Source organism: Bubalus kerabau, chromosome 5 (assembly GCF_029407905.1).
Source record: "Bubalus kerabau isolate K-KA32 ecotype Philippines breed swamp buffalo chromosome 5, PCC_UOA_SB_1v2, whole genome shotgun sequence".
Lineage (NCBI taxonomy): Eukaryota > Metazoa > Chordata > Mammalia > Artiodactyla > Bovidae > Bubalus > Bubalus kerabau.
In genome coordinates, this window is record NC_073628.1 from 95,370,114 (window position 1) to 95,388,579 (window position 18,466).

Sequence of the window (18,466 nt, forward strand, 5' to 3'; positions counted from 1 at the left end):
TCCAAGAACAGTTTTAGGTGCTAGGTGCTGGAGATATAGCATTGAATAAATAAAATGCTTTTATCTTGGGGCTTACCTTTTTGGAGAGGAAAGATAATAAGATAGATGTTAGATAAACAGGTTAAAATTTTAGGAATAAATCTAGCTCTTAAAATCAATGGCAGCCACCCTTCTAGTATCACTATGTATCATGAACATTTCATGTATTAATTAGTATTGTAAACATAAATTTATTTTTGATTCAACAAATATTAAATTCCAACTATATATCAGACATTGGATAAATGACAGTAAACAAACAAGAAACTGAGTCTCAGAAAGGACAGAAATTTGTCCAAAATCCAAGTAATTGGTAAATGGCAAAACTGGGATTTTGAAAAAAGTATGTGAAGCTAGTGAAATAATCTTGGTCCACAGACAAGAGCCATAGCAGAAAAGAGGTCAGATTCTTTTTGAAAGTAAAGATTCTTTTTGAAGGTAAAGATTCATTTTGGTAAACTTGAATTTGAGATATTATACCCACAGTGTGAGACTGTCAAGTAGACAAGTGAATTTACAAGTCTGAAATAAAGAAGAACAACTTGTGCTAGAGATAAATATTTAAGAGCTGACAGCATACAGGTAGATAATGTAATATTGATTGTGGCAAAGCTTGTATGCTATAGATTGCCAGCATTCAATTGGCAAAGTTGTCACTAGGTTATAAAAAGTGAAGATCTTGACCTGTTCTCAGACTCAGAGGATAGAAGTTAAGGTGATTTTGTGATGAGAAATGGATTATGGTAAGCCTCATGGGCAACAAAATTTAGGGTTTTTTTGTTTGTTTGTTTTACTTTTTAAATTGTATTTATTTAGAAGCTTTGACTGTCTTTAAATACTTGGAGAAACATTCAGCTGAGATGCAAAGTTGTATGCCATAAAGCAGTGGTTCTTAGGTACATTATCAAATGTACATAAGAAAAACCTATGGATCAGAGCTAGTTAAAAATTTGATTCCTAGGGCTCATTCCTAGAAACATTTATTCAGTGGAATATGAATGGGGACTAGGGATTTTTTTAAGCTTACTGGATAAATCTGATGTAAAGTTTAGAGACATGACTTTGAAAAATTCTGCTATTGCTCACTGAACAAATTGTTCTGTCTTAGTATTGTAAAGATAGCTGCTCTTGGTGCATCTGCCCAGCAATCATTAAACCAAATAGGAATTTTTCCAGTTCTGGTGATGCGAGACAGGTAGCTTATTGACCCTTTACCCTTAGTGCAAGTTAATTAACAAGGTTCTTTTATTTCCTTAATTACTTTAACAATGTTCCTAAGAACAGGTTGATAGCAAAGGACAGCATTTAAGAACAGTAGGTGATGAAATGGAAGACAATAAATAAAGGGAGCCTAAAGGCTTTGCCCACTGGAGTCTGTCATCCAAAGTACACATGATAATGCTAAATTCACACCAACACTCAAATTTGTGATTCATTTGTTCATTCAGCAGACAGTAAGAACTATGGCCCAGGCACTGTGGCGGACCTTGGACTCTAGTCACTGGATTCCTCTCAGAGACCAGCCCATTGGATAAGAGGAACAGTCCAAAAGTAGGTAGGGAAGATTTCCATTCTAAACCCACCGGTATACCACAGTCTGATTCTGTGTTGAGGCCCCTTGTGAACAAAATCTCCGTTCCACCACCACCCCACCACCCCCTGCGCATGGTGGTGGTGGTTTAGTCACTAAGCCATGTCTGATATCCCTGGACAATACCAAAGCTGGGTAGAAACAATCACCCTGGATGCTGAAATCTGAGATTTCCACATGCAACTGAAGAAATAAGGCTGGTTTATCCTAACGGGGCCTGTTTGTTGAATTTTCATTTTTCTATTGTCCAACACTTCCTGAATTCCTTGAAGCAGGTCCCATAAACCCTCAAGCCTGCTTCTCCAAGCAATGTAATGGGATTCACTAATACTGCTGTATTTCAGAGTAATAGCTCATCCAAAGTGTGTTGAACTCCTTAAAGTTGTTAACTGCTAACAGAAATCAGATTAAGATAAAATGAATGGAAGAGTCTGCATTTTACTATCTTGAGCATTTGCTTTAGATCTGTAGATAGAGCCTGCTTAGAGCTCAGCACTGGTTTTGTTTTTTGTTTTGTTTTTTTTTTTCTATAAAAGTTGAACTATTTCCATCACACTTCTCTAATTTTTCTTGACTATGTTCATTTCTAACAGTTTTCTTAAGTCTAACTTCTCTGAGCAGTGATTTTCCTCATCATCTGCCTTTTTATTCAGCTCTTATTGCTCTTTGTGATGATGTTGGGACTTTTTGCATTTCTGTGTTTTATTAAAGTTCTCCTAGATCCCTTTTTGACACACGAGAGTATAACTGGATGGTAATATGATTGGTACTTGAATATCAAAGTGAGACAATATCAAAGTGAGACAATATCAAATTGTCACTGCAAATATGCAGAATTTATAAAAAGAATGAAGGTAAGCTCCCTGTGCCACTCCTCTTAGACACTTTAGGAAGATCAAGGATGTAAATGAGGTCAGAGTCAGGAGGAGAGATTACGATAAAATTTATAAAGAGGGAGTAATAAAAATAGCTATCATCGAAAGACCACAAATAACAAACGTTGGCAAGGATGTGGAGCAAAAAGAACCTTCCTACACTGTTGGTGGGAATGTAAATTGGTGCAGCCACTATGGTGAACAGTATGGGGTTCCTCAAAAACCTAAACATAGAACTACAGTATGATCCAGCAATCCCTCTTCTAGGTATACATCTAAAGAATCAAAAGCACTGATTTGGAGTGCATGTATCATTTCAATGTTCATAGCGGCATTATTTACAACAGCCAAGACATGGAAGTGACTCAAATGTCCACCAATGGATAAATGGATAAAGCTGTGGTTTAACTATAATGAAATATTACTCAGATGTCAAAAAGAATAAAATAATACCATTTGAAATAACATAACCATTATCCTTAGTGAAATAAGTCAGAAAGACAAATACTGTATGTTATCATTTATATATAAAATCTTTTAAAAAAAGCAAATGAATAAACAGAAATAGACTTGCAAATATGGAGAACAAACTAGTGGTTACCAGTGAGAAGAGGGAAGGAGGGGCAAGACAGAAGTACCAGATTAGCAAGTACAAATTACTATGTATAAAATAAATAAGCTAACAGGATACATTGTACAGCACAGGGAATTTAGCCCATATAATATCTTACAGTGGACTATAATCTATAGAAACTTTGAATCACTATGTTGTTCACCTGAAAGTAACACAGTAAATCAAACTGTATCTCAAGTAGAAAACTTTTAAAAAATAAGTGTTTCATATGGGCAACAATATCTTTGATGTATACTTACATTCTCTAGATCACAAACACTAGCCTGATAACCCACAGATATGTCAGTTATAGCCTACTTACCAACATATACTTTATTATAGGTATAAAATTTAAACAACCATTTGAATAAACAAGGAAACAGTATACATTGAAAAAAAAAAACCCTGAAATCACAACACTAGGGAAATTTAAAGGTCATCTGTTGGTAGCTTTTGGTTGCAACTGTGGAGACCTCTGCTTGCCCAGAGAAATAACTAATAGGCAGGGCTATTGCTAAGCAGTATGACAATGTCACTTTCTCCCTTGCCTACCCTGAGTGTTCCAAGAATAAGGCAGGAACTGAGAGGCTTTATTGAGAAGGAGAGTTTTACAAGCAGTGGTGTGCTGGTGAATAGACTTTCCAAAAAGAAAAGCCCTGATTGCCAATTCCCATGGTATAAATAGTCCCACCATAGCCAATTTCAAGGATGACTATATTTCATAGCCAGAATGTGCAATTTTTGAAAATATAACAATCAGTTCTTAGGAGCAGGGATTCCCTAGTGGCTTATATGGTAAAGAGTCTGCCTGCAGTGCGGGAGACCTGAGTCAGATCCCTGGGTCAGGAAGATCCCCTGGAGAAGGAAATGGCAACCTACTCCAGTATTCTTTCCTGGAAAATCCCATGGACAGAGGAGCCTGGTGGGCTACAGTCCATAGGGTCACCAAGAGTTGAACACGACTGAGCAACTTCACTTTCTTATGAGCTAGTGCTGGCCCACTCCAGCTCACTGCTGCTTATAACTCAACAATGATTAACACCAGCAAGTGTCCATAAACATATGTCATATAACTTTAATTTCCTGAGAAAATACACAAATGCAAGAGGAACCAGGCATCCAAGTCTTTGGCTCAACAACTACTCAACAGATTTCATTAAAAAAAAAAAAAAAAAAGAAATACTAAGAAGCACCTTGGCCTCAGGCTTAGTTTGCTCCTAAGCAGACAATACAAATATTTTTAAATTAGCTTTATACGGTGATATTATTAACACACTGTAGCTTTTTACAAATATCCATAAATATCTTAAATTGGGTTATCACGTAATCATATTACATACCTTTCAACAAGAACCCATAAGCAGCTAGTTAATTTTGTAGCGTCCAAAACTTTAGCAGACCATTATTGAGTTGAGTGCTATTCATTATTTTTGGAACTTAATACATTTGACCAAGACAGTCTCTACAAAGTGAGAAAGGGAGTTCAGTTGAAGTCAGTCCTGAACAATAGCCCATGCTCCCTGGTCCAGGTAAGGAAAGGAAAAGAAGTCTTTGAGAAAGGAAGGCATTGGTGTAGCTTCCCTCTATCTGCCAAGAGAATATATACCCTCTGAAGATCTAATCTGCTAAACTTTATAGACATCCACATGAGAGCAGAAATACCAACCCTAAAGCTAAAATAGTGTGATACAGTGGGAAGCCCATGGCCCCTTGTTAATCATTCGTTCTGTGGGGTGAAGCAAGTTACCTATGTTCCACCTGCCTCCGTATACTCAGTGTTATAATTGTGCCAAAATACCTGCCCCGTTAACTTTCTAGAGTTGCCATGTGATATATGAAAGTACTTTGCAAACTGCCTAGCCAGCTAAAAATACGGAATCATGACATGAAAAAATACAGTACTGGTAATATAAATTTCTGTGGTTAAATCTTATGATTAGTAATGATTACTCTTTCTTTACCATCGGCCATGTTTAGGCGCATAGACAAACAAGTTCTCATGAAGCCCTATGTAAAGGTTCAGAATGACCCTTTTGACCAGCTGGTTTTATAAAGCACCAAGCATCCTGAGTGTGATTAAATTAAGAAAAATTCCACAATAAAGTGCATCCCACACCAATGCCACCTGTGTCTCTGTCCCCTCATGCCATCAAATGTAAAGTGGGGTAATGCTTGCATAGCAGTGGCCACCCTCCAAGTCTGACTACTTTTTTATTAGGAGGGTCTCAGAAGATAGGAATATGGGAAGAATGAAGTCAAGCAGTCCACAGTCCAGGAATATGAGAACAAGGGCAGACTACTGCCCTGGATCTTTTCTGCATACAAGATAAGACTCCTGTGGGAATAAGACTTCATTTTTCCACCCAGAGATTCAAGGGTTAAACAAAGACACTTGGAGAAGATTCTGTCCTCTAGCCACCCATATTCATTTCATGAACTAACAAAACTGTCTTTGCTGATCTAACATCAAGGGTTACCAAATGCCTTTTGTCCTTCTTCTGAGTCTCATTTATACAGGCATGAGAAAAGAAAATTCACATGCAAGGAGTTCTGTTTCTGTTGATTTGTATACTCAGATGAACTACAGAGATTGAAAATCTTCCTTGTCCAGCCTAGGCACTGATGTCTCTGCAAGTGCTGAAGAGGATGAGGAAACCAAATCAAGTCTCTAGGAGATGAATTGGGGATTTGTAAGTAAAAAGATCCCCCAGTATGTCTTATTTTTCAGAACCTGATGCTCAGCATTGAATATCAAGTCTATTACATCTCCAGCGTGGAATTCATAAGCCCCTCCTACATTCTGGATCATAGAGTTGTTGGTTAGAGCTTGTATGGGGTCTTCGTTCTTACGCAGCTGCACCTCGAAAGGAGCTCGTCCCTTGTAGGCTGTATTGGGAGCCACTTGGCCATAAATTAAGTACAAACCATTCTGAAGTATCTTCAGCCTCCAGTCTGCTGTCTTATTCACACAAGAAGGCTCAGGAGAAGGCATTTGCCATTTTGAAGGTAATGGTCCTACAAGATATTTATAAGGGGGGAATGGGGGGAGAAAAAAAAAAGAAAAGCATAGTTATTTAATTATTTCATCATCTTCCTGATAATAGTTTCTTTCCTATTTATAGGAAAGGTCTATACTAGTTCTCTCCAACCACAATTTTAAGTATCTACCACTCCCTACTTTGAAGAAATTGCCTAAGTTTATCTCTTGCTTGGGGGGCTCTAAGAAAATAAGTTTGGAATAGGGAAATGGGTTAGGGAATAGGGAAATGGCACTGTATCATTTGTCAATCAATATTTCTGAAATAAAAATAAGAAGAAAGGAACAGCATACTAAGATGGTGATGACAAGAGTTGGCAGTCCAGAAATGTATATTCATGTTTTTCTGTAGCAATACTATTTACTATGTATCACTTTATCAATGAGGCCTGCTCATCAATCTGTTTAAAATAGTGCTCTCCTGTCACTCTCTCTCTTTATCTTGTTTTAGTTTTCTTCATAGAAGTTGTCACCATCTAGCCTATTATAATTTAAGTTGTTTATTTATCAATCTTATACCTACTTGAATATAACATTTGAGGACAAAGGAAAAGTGAAGTTGCTCAGTTGTGTCCAACTCTTTGTGACCCCATGGGCTATAGCCTACCATGCTCCTCCATCCATGGGATTTTCCAGGCAAGAGTACTGGAGTGGGTTGCCATTTCCTTCTCCAGAGGATCTTCCCCACCTGGGGATTGAACTCTGGTCTCCTGCATTGTAGGCAGACACTTTACCATCTGAGCCACCAGGGAAATCAAATATTCCTTTATTTTGTCCATAGCTGTATCTTCAACACCAAAAAGACTTCCTACTACCCAGTATATGCTGAATTAGGTGTACTGTGTCTAAATAATGGTGCTTCAGCTTATAGGTATGTGTCATTCAAGATTCTCTTGAGATACTATTATCCAAATCCTTAGCAAATAGCTACTGGTAAATTCACGAGTTAATACATGGAAATTATTTGGCTGTTTAAATAGAAGTATCCCTAGGTTATTGCTGTCACGGGGGATGCGAAAAGGATCAAGACTGATTTTTATGGAATTAACACATTTTCCTAATGTTCATTGTTTTTACACAAAGATGTAATTTCAGAATCCCAGAATGTGCAATACTTATCTGGTGTGTTCTCTAATGCTCCATAATTTTTGTTATGGGGGCAAAGCCTTTGTCAAATAATTAGAAAGAAACCTTGATAAAAAATATACTAAAAGAGATAACACATTAACTCAAATTCTTCTTTATATATAAATAACTGATACAAGGCTCTGAAGGAGAATGAAGGAGAGATCATCAAAGCAGAAAGCAAAGTCTCCCTGTTTCTCCACTGAATCCAGAGCCCAGTAAATTTCTTCCTGCTTGACCATGCTATAGATAATAGGCAAGTCACCAGGAAGAAATATCACTGGTTTTCATATTTAATTCTGTGAGGGGGGAGCCTCAACCTTAAAGTTGAGGTTCTCAACTTTTACCACATCAAGAGGGTATTTCAAACATATCATGAGGAGTTTCACTCCATTTACTAGAAAAAACAACAAATCAAAAAGGCAGACACAAGTAAAATGAGATTCCCTATACTCTCAAGTCAAGGAAGCCTGGCTATTTGTGCTGTACAGTAAAACGGGAATTGAAGTTGACTCTAGAAGTAGTCTGCTCTCAGCAGAAAATGGGTGTTTGATCTTAAACCAGTAAACAACCCCAAATGTATTCATTTTTAATTTTGTATGTATTCTAAAAAAATACCCAAAGGCTCAACTGTAAACCTTACTGTGTCTTCTAAGCAAGTACCAGGTCACTATAAAGGAAAGTGACTCAGGAGCTAAGAGGAGAGGTGAAAGGAGCAGAGAAGGGACCACTCCCCTCTCGTTTCTCATTTTTACACTTGGAAACAAAAATTGCACCCTACACTCACTCTAGTGGACACTAGCAATATGGGAAATGTGAGAAGGTCTCTGAGTCTGTCCCAGGGAAAAGTCGTAGAAATCTGAAACTTGTGCTTATTAAAACAATTAAAAAGAGCTGAAGCCTCAGCTCCTAGACAACTACATGATTAACAGTTAAAAACAGTAGTTGTAGGATAACTAAAATAGAATGCATCCTTTCTTAGTGCTGGAGCTTGCCTTTTGCAGCAAATAGTAAGAAAAGTGAAAAGGAGGCCTATAAGACAGTTCAGTCCAGTCAGTCATGCAGTCGTATCTGACTCTATGTGACCCCATGGACTGCAGCATGCCAGGCCTCCCTGTCCATCACCAACTCCCAGAATTTACTCAAACTCATGTCTAAAACTCATGAGTCGGTGATGCCATCCAACCATCTCATCCTCTGTGAGACAGGTTACTCACCAAACTTCGCTACACAGGGTCCCTGGGCAGTCTGTAGGGGAAGAAGAGGAATTGGTCAGGATGGTGACAGTGTCACAGTTTTCTTGATTATTTAGAGGCTCAGATTCCTAAAGCAGACTTCTCTGCCCTAACCACATTTAAAAAAAAAATCCCTCCCTCCACCCTGTTTTGGATCTCTCTGCTTTCCTTTACAGATGACTGGCTCCTTCCTCTACCTTTCACTACACAGCTACCTTTTGGGTCTTCTAGGAGGAAGTTAAGAACTCCTTCTACCTACCTAATCTCCACCTACAGGACACCTATTTGATCTTGGATGCTCCTTCTCTTGGGCTATAGAAATTTTCTATATGTCTCTGCACCCCAGTGACTGCATAAGATGATCCACTGGCATGTGAGAAGAAACTAACAATTTCCATTTATATTTATTTTAAATAAAAAATTAAGCTATAGAAATATTTATTAATGTTTCAGAGTGATAAAGTCTCCCCTATTTAATATTTAGATAATCATGCATCACACATAGTAATTGAGATAACCCTGAGGAGATCTCAGTTTCAAAATCTTGCAACACAAATTACATGCCACAGAAAGCTATCAGTGTGGTTGATTTTATAAGTACAGATATTTAAATACTAAAGGCTTTACGATACTTGGTAGTAAGATAAGGTATATCCACAAACATTTTTTGCGGGGGCCATGTAACTGTGCATTGGTTTTCTTACAGCAAACTGCTTAAGAGATTTTTTGAGCTTAAACAGGATGCCAATTTTTTAATAGGATTTCTCTGGCTACTATGCTAAATACATTAAAGAGTGGCAAGAGTTACAAGGTGTAAGCATCTAGGCAAGAAAGCATGGTGCCTCTGACCAAGGTACCAGCTGTGGAGATGATGACAAGTAATTGGAAATTGAGTGAACAGGAGTTCCTGACATGGATATGGATGAGAAAATGAGACAAAGATGACACCAAAATCTGGGCCTGAGCAATTAGAAAGATAACACTGTTAATGACTGAAATGAGCAAGATTTAAGAGGAGTAAATTGGGGGAAAACAATCATGAGTTCATTTTTTGGACATGTCAGGTTTGTGATGAGTATTAGATACCCAGGTAGGAGTGTCAAGAAGGCGACTGGGTCTATAAGGATGGAATTTAAGGAGTTCTAAAAAAAAAAAATTAATTTAGGAGCCTTCAGCGTCTGCATGGTAAGTTAAGATATGAATCTATATAAGAGCATCAAATCAGTGATTATAGATAGGAAAGAGTATTGAGATATTGCAGTGTGTAGGGGTCAGGGAATAAGAAAGAACCCACAGAGGAGGCTCAGAAGGAAAGGCCACCTTGGTAAGGATTTTAATTATGAACTATGGAATTTAAGTTGTCTAAGGAAGGGAAAAAAGTCATGAATGGAGTGAGGGACTATTAAGTTCTTTAAAAAGGAACTTTGCACTATTGAATGATGGACTTAAATTTTAGTGTCATAACATGGTAAGCATACTCAAAGATGCAGTCTTCCATTTTGATCTATATGTGTTCATGAGGTGATTTTTCAGTTATGACAGTCAAGACCATGAATCAAGGTAAATTAGACTAAAACTTTCAATTTCTTGTATTAAAATGTGTTAAACTAAGATTAAGAAAATAAAAGAAACATTTATCAAATTACTAAAATACTATTTCAATTGTTTTATAAATGTTTATATTATATAATTGCATATTATACAAATACAATATTTTGGTAAAGCAAAATGTTTTTGCACTGTGAATAAACCACATTAAGCATATTACTTGGTTTATCCTTATAAACTTATATTGCATATCTTTTTAATATACAAAATATTATAATTTGTATAAGACTTAGCAGTTAGCGTATATATTGGGATTGTAGTCAAGAATATTTTGTTGATAGAGTTTCTTAGAAGAGATGCTGAAATTCCATTTTGTTTAACCCATGTGATAGGGACTCCCTTAACTTCAATTTTCTCATTTATAAAATGGGGAAATAGCAGCACCTAGTCCATTTAGCTTGTTCATGTGCTCAAATGAGTTAAGTCTCATAAAGGATTTTGCCCAGATATTCTGTCTTGTCCTGCTTATTAAGTATTAGTGTTTTGATAATGATGTTGATTATAATGAAGAATGAAACAAAACTTCATGTACCTATACATTATACTAGCATTGTAAGCAAGAGAAACTAATGTCATCTATGGTCATTGCTTCAAAAGACACAAATCAACACATGAAGCAATTGAGTAACAATCTAAATATAAAAGCATGCCAAAAAATGTGCCATTGATAACATCTATGTTGTCTTCTGTCATGTATAAAGAGTGTGCGAAGAAACCTAAGGCCACAGACAAATTAATTGCAGAAATCTTGGCTATTGCATGGCGGGCTGCTTTAATGTCCATTTAGAACTACAGAAACCACCACTGTGATATTATGTCATTATTGTCACAAGTGAAAAATCTGTCTAATCACTAAAATCCTGTATTTGGCAGTGAGACACACTCTTTGGTTGAGGAAGTAGAATAGATAAGCAAGGAATACCCATTTTGTTAAGTCTTTATCTTCATTGTAAAGTCATTAATAATAATTGTATAAATATGAATCACTACTATCTACTAAGAGCCTACTATGATCAGGATTGTACTGTCTCTTAATTCTTACCACAACTCTATGAGATAACATTTTCATTTGCAGAAGAGGAAGTGAGAAGTAGGAGGATTATGTAACTAGCCCAAGGTCACGCAGCTGAAAAAAGGCCAGGCTGAGATCCAAACAGCCTGTCTGAGTCAAAAGTCTCACCCCTACGGCTCCAGAGCAGTTTGTATTTCTAATCCTGATGATGTTTGGAAGGAGTAAATATCCACTTATAAAGCAGTATATGAGTCCTGTTTAGTTAATTCATCTTTGCTTAGAAGGATCAGTGGCTCTTGTAACCCCATTTTGATTTAAGCTCAGATTTATGTGATTGGGTTAATAAGTAAACTTAATAATTATTTCTCCAAACCAACTCTAATCAAATCATCATTTGGAAATAGAATCTACTATGCTTATAAATACATGCAAAACTTCCCCTTTTGAAAGTATCCTTCATTTCACTGAAGCAGGGGACTCTCCTGAACATTTGGTTTCTTCTTTTTTTTGCTGTGAAGGTATTTTTTATTTTTTAAATTAATTATTTTAATTGGAGGCTAATTACTTTACAATATTGTAGTGGTTTTTGCCATACATTGACATGAATCAGCCATGAGTATACATGTGTTCCCCATCCTGAATCCCTCTCCCACCTCCCTCCCCATCCCATCCCTCAGGGACATCCCAGTGCAACAGCCCTGAGCACCCTGTCTCATCCATCAAACCTGGATGGGTGAACATTTGGTTTCTTAAGAGATAATTTCTGTAAGGTTATTTTCATGTAGGGGGCGGGGGACCATCTCCTTGGGCTCATAACTGATTCTTTCAGTGAGATGTCTTCTGAAAGAGAGGGAAGAAAGAAAAAAAGAATCCTCCCACGGAAATTTTTGTTGGTTTAAAAAGATCTGAGTCTTCCTGTCTAACACTTTGAATTAGTGCCTAGAGAGGTTGGAAAGTGGGATTTTGTATACAATAACCAGAGTGGAGACAAAAACAATGTAAACTCCAAGGTCATAGAGCATTATAAGGAGGTGGAAGTGGCTACCTAGTAATGACTCATCACCCACAGTCATTCAGTCCTCTTTTCCAAAAATACTAATCTGTGGCCAATAGGGAAAGAGAAGTGCAGGAAAGTAGAATATGGAAGCTAATATCATTGTACCATCAGCCAGTCATTGGCTTTTCCCATGGGAATAAAGCCTCCATGGCACCCTGTCAGGACAATATCCTGAAAACTTTTCAAAATTCCCCAAATTTGGAACAAACTCTGGGCTGTTTCTTTAGAAGCAGAACCTTTCACTGGGTAGCTGCATGTTGTCTAGGAGAGGGAATCCCAGAATAAGAGCTCAGACACAGGGGACTCATCAAGTTCAACGTTGGCAAGAGGTGTCCTAAATGCCTCTGGGAGTATGAGACCTCCTCCGTCCCTTTGCAAGAGCAGCTGTGTGACTCTGAGAAAGACACTTCTCTTCTCTCCCAGGCAGAGTCCCCAGTCACATGCAGGAACTGATGACACGGAAAACCTACCCTATGTTTTTCAATGTCATCAGGCTAATAGCATGTGGAGTGGTTTTGAGAAGGAAAAGGCACTTCCAAATTTAAGTTGTTGCTATTCTCACCCTTCCCTTTCTTCAGAAATTGAAACAAAGAATTCCTAATGACTTTTTTCCCCCCTGCTCAAAGCTTCACTGTCCAGAGAGTTCAGAGGTCTGCTTGGAACATTCCTTGAGACACTGGGGGATGTGGTCACAAATTCCTTTCTTGTATACCATTGTGTACAGTTACAAAATACAAATTAATGGGCTACTGTGTAAAAACTTGGCCAAAGCTCTGCTTGCCCTAGGTTAACATCAGCATCTTCTCTGTACTGTTTCCTCCTGTATCTTTTCTCAGTTGCTTTCAAATATCTTTAGTAGTAGAACCATATCTTTGAAATCTTAACTGGTCAATCTGTCCCTTAGAAAAATGTTTCTGCAGTCACTGTTTTCAGATGTACCCAGGAATTGGCTAAATCCTAAATTAAATAAGGCATTTATGTTCTTTCTGATCAACACTATGTAAACAACAGTCAGAAAAAACTTTTACTAAGAATCTAATGGATCTCCATTCTCTTCACTAGACCCATAATTTGGAGTGGAGCTCAGTGGGAAATTCCCGATAAGCATCAGGGGCTTCCCAAAAAAGAAAATACTTCCTCCTTCCTCCATGAAGCCTTCCCTGATCAACCTAGCCCAAAGTCATTGCCCCCCTCTTGACTCCCTTTATGTTCTATACCACCCTTAGATAAAGTATTAATCACTATATTTTATGGCTAGAAGGGACATGATGATGAACAAATCCATTTCCCTACCACCACTTTTCAGATGAAGAAGCTGAGAACCAGAAAGATTAAATGTCTTTCAAATGCATACAGCTAGTTATTGAGAGACCTAAACCCAGAATTCGTATCTTCTTACTCCTAGTTCAGTGCATTTCTCTTTTCAAAGATAGACTACACCATCTATTACTTACCTTACATGTCTCTCTCTTTCAAAGCTCTAACAATATTGAGTGACATTCTAACAACTAGACTTATCAAAAGAAAAGAGTACAATAAATCGTAACCTTAGATTCTGTTGTCTCCTTACCTTGAGTGGAAGAAAAGTAAAGATTAGTGCACTGAAGGAGCAAAGTAATAGCACAATAATTACTGTTGAGTAGAAGAGCCATTGTTTCCAGGATGGTCTCTGTGCTCCTTGAAGACTTGAATGGCTTAAAGGCATATTCTCCATGTGGCTCAAACTCATTGTCTGCAGGAATGAGAGCTGTGGAAAGCAGAAATTCAGGAGTGATGAGCACATGGTGCAACTAGTCAGTTTTGTAGAATAGTATGCTAATTAGTAGTGGGTGTGAGAGGCGGGGTTTTCCTCCTGATTCTGTGTGTTGGAAAATGATACTTCTAGGCTAAGTGCTGACTCTCACTTGGCACTAGGCCCAATGCACAGGGCTAAAAGCCAATACAAACACAGAGGATTAAAAGAAGAAAACAAGGGAAGTTAAAAGGGGAAAAAACTATTTCCTAAAACAAGAACAACTACGGAACTGGGCAGTATTACAAATTATTTCCAGATAATTACTTTTTGTAAGGAAAAAATAAAGTTCAAGATTGAGCCCTATTATACTCCAAATGTATATGTGTGAGGCAGTAGATTAGGGAGACTGGGATGCAAGGTTTGGAAAAAATAGTTTCATGGATTTCTAGGGCATAAAATGTGTTCATTCGAAGATAATCTCTAGAAAACACCAAGTGTATTACTAGAATTTAATTTTTAAAATGTCAACACAAGCTTAATTCTTTTATATCTCACCATTTAGAAACTCTGAAAATTCAATGCTGGCATCAAATAGAAATAAAATTATCATAAAAAGATATTTTCTTGCACCCTGTCCTCCAGTCTGAGCTTATACTCTATTCCAAAAACCTGAAGTTTTCATGCTGGAATCAAAAATACTGATTTATTGCAAAATTGAGGAAGTCTCCTGGTTCGCTGTACTCAATCTTTCCATCTATTAAATGGAATACCTGCCTTCTCCACTCACCTCTCCCCCTGCCGCCCCACACATAATGTCAGAATTATGTGCTAGAAAGAATAAGGGTTTTTAAATCAGACAGACCTAAGAGAGGCAGTTCTTATCTGCTCAGTGGCCTTCAGCATATTCTTCATTTCCTTCGTGGTAAAATTAGAGAAAATTTCCACTTCATAATGCTTTTCTGAGAATGAAAGAGATGTAAAGTTTTGGCTAAGAAGTGTTCCATAAGTGCTTCTCTCTTCACCCTTCTGAGAGATGTTGTCAAGACTGAATCGATTATGAAATCCTAGAAAAGAATGATTTTTAAAATATTTACCATAGGATGTAAGTCATCTGATGTTCTTTCAAATAAAAGTAGGTAAAGTATTTTGAAGAAAAAATTTCTAAGAATCAAAGTTGTTGTGTTTTTTTTTAATTAGGGGAAAAGCCTATTGAACATCCTCCTTTCTGAAAGAGGATGCTAAGGATAAGAGAACTTGAGGATGTCCCTGGTTGTACAGTGGATAAGAGAGAAGGAAATGGCAACCCACTCCAGTATTCTTGCTTGGAAAATCACATGGATGGAGGAGCCTAGCAGCCTGCACCCCATGGAGTTGCAAAGAGCCGGACACGACTGAGCAACTAACACATACAGTGGATAAGAACTCACCTGCCGATGCAGGGGACATGGGTTTAATCCCTGGTCTGGGAAGATTCCACATGCTGCAGAGCAACCAAAACCTCTGTGCTCCAGCCACTGTGCTCCACACTGTAGAGCCTGGGAGCAACGACTACTGAAGCCTGTGTGCCTACAGCCTAGCTCCACAATAAGAGAAACCACTCCAATGAGAAAACTGTGTACCACAGACAGTAGCCCCTGGTCGCCACAACTAGAGAAAGCCCGCATTTAGCAACAAAGACCCAGCACAACCAAAAATTAAATAAATTAAAAAAAAAAAAAACCTTTGAGAGGTGTATCACACCATTAATGACTGGGTGATAGTGGAGTGGGGACCTGGCCCTAGAGATACTGTCTTATAACCCATTTTTTTTTTTAGTACCACACTAATTGCAGCAATATTTCTCACTGAGTTATCAAATTTAACTTGGCCCAGATATCTCTGAAGAAGAGTCACTGAATCACATGGGAATAATTTTTCAATATGGCAATGTTTTGTGGCTCTGTCCAGGATGCTGTGATTCAGAGACGAATAATAAACTGACTCTAGAAGAAATTGATTCATTCTACCCATAACTCTTCTCTTTATCATGTCTGAAAGGCATAAACACCAGCACAGAATTTAAAATTGACTACTGAAAAGGCAGACTATTTCCTTCCTGCTTCTCTGATTTGTTCCTTCTCCTGATTCCTCTCCAAATTTTAATTGGAATTGCCTCTGCTTACTCAATTCAGTAAATATTTCCTTAAATGAGGAACTGTTCCAAATATAATCCAGCTCCTTCTTCTGCCTTTAACCAAGGTTAGGCTCTCAAATATCCTGACTATTTCAACCTTCTAAACATATCTTTAAAATGACATGCTTATCTCAAGAAGAATATATTCAAAGCACTAGGAACTATGCTCAATACCTTGTAATAAACTATAATGGAAGAGAGAATGTTTAAAAAATGGAATATAAATATTTGTATATATATGTGTAACTGAATGACTTTATTGTATAGCTGAAACCAACACAGCATTGTAAATCAACTATATTTCAATGCAATTTTTTAAATAAAGAAATTAAACTTTGAACCAAGAAAAGAGCAAGAGACCTATTAAAAGAAGAGAGCTATAAAGAACTACCCAGTATGGGTAGTTCGGTCAACTAATTCCACAGAGGAGAAAATGAAGTCCCGAGAAAGAAGGAGACATACACGAGGTCACAGAACAAAACAGTGACAGAAGTAAAGTAGAATCCAGTTTGTTCCTTCCAAAAGAAAAAATAAAAGAATACATTCCAGGACTTCTTTCCACGAAACAGTTTCCAAAATGAATACCTTTCAGGTTAGGACAAGTGGCAGTAGGGAAGACTTTCAGAACTCTAAATTAATGAGTCATCATTGGTACCTTTTGGCTACAAACTCTCAGAATTGACATCTCAGGATCCTACAAGAAGAAAATGAACACTGAACACATGAAGCTTCTGTACTTATGGCCTGACACTGGCTCAGATACTTGGAATGAATTTTTTAAATTAAGTTCAATTAGCAAATCTATGCTGAATATTTACTCTCAGCCAACTACTGTGCTAAGAGCTTTGAGAGGTATTTAAAAAAAGGCACAGCTGTCAAGTAATTTGCTGCCCAACTGGATTTAAACCGTACATATAGGGAGACAGAAACCCAAGTGAATGCTAGAATACAGACCATCAGCAAACACAGATCTAAAGGAGCTAAAATAGTTGAGAAGACAGGTTGGAAATTATTGTTTGACCAGAGAAAAGAGGGAATTCTTTCTTGAGAGAGTGGTAAAAGTTGAGGTATAAGCATTACATAAATGTTAGAAATTTTAAAATGTGAACAAGTGACAAAAGACCAAACTTTTGAATGGATCTGGTAGTCTGATTCAAGAGCTGACAAATGAGGAATTTCAGAAAAACAAGTAAAAAAATGTTTTCTATATTTTTCAGATTAGAAACAGCATACAAGTTACGACTGATTAAGCAACTTTGTATTCACAGTTCTTTTTAATTCAGAATGAATTAGATACATAGAAACTTGGCTATGGTTCAGTCATTGACTGAATCACACTAAAACAAATTGGGCACCTAAGATGTGCCTTCTCTGTGCACAGTTACATTAGAATATCAAGCAGCCCTGTGTTGACATCACCATATATACAAATAATGAAACTGACATTCGAGAGCATGAATCATTTGCCCACATTGGTAGAACAGGGATTGAATCCCCAGGTATTGGACTCCAAAACACTTTTTCCACTCTTGGTGCTGAAATTTATCCAGTAGTTGCTGTGTAAACCGCATGGGATGCACATTGAAATCTGTGAGTATTATATGGACATCAGATTTCTCCAAAATCCTGTATTACTGAGGTCTGCACTCCCTACCACATGCCCTCTATACACCAAGCCATGCTTAGTTACTCATTCATGTCTGACTCTTTGCAACCCCATGGACTGTAGGCCACCAGGCTCCTCTGTCCACGGGAATTCTCCAGGCAAGAATACTGGAGTGGGTTGCCATGTCCTCCTCCAGGGGATCTTTCCAACCCAGGGACTGAACCTAGGTCTCCCGCATTGCAGGTGAGTTCTTTACCATTTGAGCCACCAGGGAAGCCAATACACTATTTACCATGGCTTGATGCTTGTGATAATGTATGGTGTAGCATATTTAATCAGAAACATTCCATGTGCCAGAATTCACAACTGCACAACTGATTTTGTCTACTGTGGATTTCAGAGTATTCACTGTTATGACAAATAAGGCCCAGTTGACTTGAAGATACTACATAAATAGATGACTGAATTGTTATTTAGTTGCTAAATCGTGTCCTATTCTTTTGCAATCCCATGAACTGTTGTCCACCAGGCACTTCTGTCCATGGGATTTCCCAGGCAAGAATACTGGAGTGAGTTGCCATTTCCTTCTCCACATAGATGATATATGATAGAAAATAAACAGACATGATACATAAATATGGTTTTAAACTTGGAATTTTATGAAGACAACAAGTCTCTGTTAAGACTGGTAAATGTCTACTCATAAAGAATTCTGCACAGAAGACCTTGATGCTGGGAAAGATTGAAGGCAAAAGAAGAA

The 18,466-nt window shown here is 37.6% G+C and overlaps 1 protein-coding gene and 1 long non-coding RNA gene across 5 annotated transcripts in view; one reads left to right on the forward strand and one right to left on the reverse strand.

Annotated features, from left to right (window-relative positions):
• The window catches only part of LOC129653031 (uncharacterized), a 438,049-nt gene extending 432,084 nt beyond the window's left edge, over positions 1–5,965 (forward strand). Inside the window, exons 5-6 of the long non-coding RNA XR_008714906.1 lie at positions 1,488–1,594; positions 5,847–5,965. This is a non-coding gene — a long non-coding RNA (uncharacterized LOC129653031). The remainder of the gene's footprint in view (positions 1–1,487; positions 1,595–5,846) is intronic.
• The window catches only part of TNFSF18 (TNF superfamily member 18), a 128,962-nt gene continuing 113,506 nt past the window's right edge, over positions 3,011–18,466 (reverse strand). Inside the window, exons 2-5 of one of the 4 annotated variants that reach the window (XM_055582266.1) lie at positions 14,790–14,886; positions 13,763–13,939; positions 8,498–8,528; positions 3,011–6,133 (exon numbers count right to left, since the gene is read on the reverse strand). In XM_055582266.1, the coding sequence (XP_055438241.1) occupies positions 5,787–6,133; positions 8,498–8,528; positions 13,763–13,921 (537 nt within the window). In that variant the 5' untranslated portion in view covers positions 13,922–13,939; positions 14,790–14,886 and the 3' untranslated portion in view covers positions 3,011–5,786. Of the gene's footprint in view, positions 6,134–8,497; positions 8,529–13,762; positions 13,940–14,789; positions 14,992–18,466 lie in introns of all 4 variants that reach the window. The other 3 variants (XM_055582265.1, XM_055582267.1, XM_055582264.1) reach the window with 3 other exon arrangements.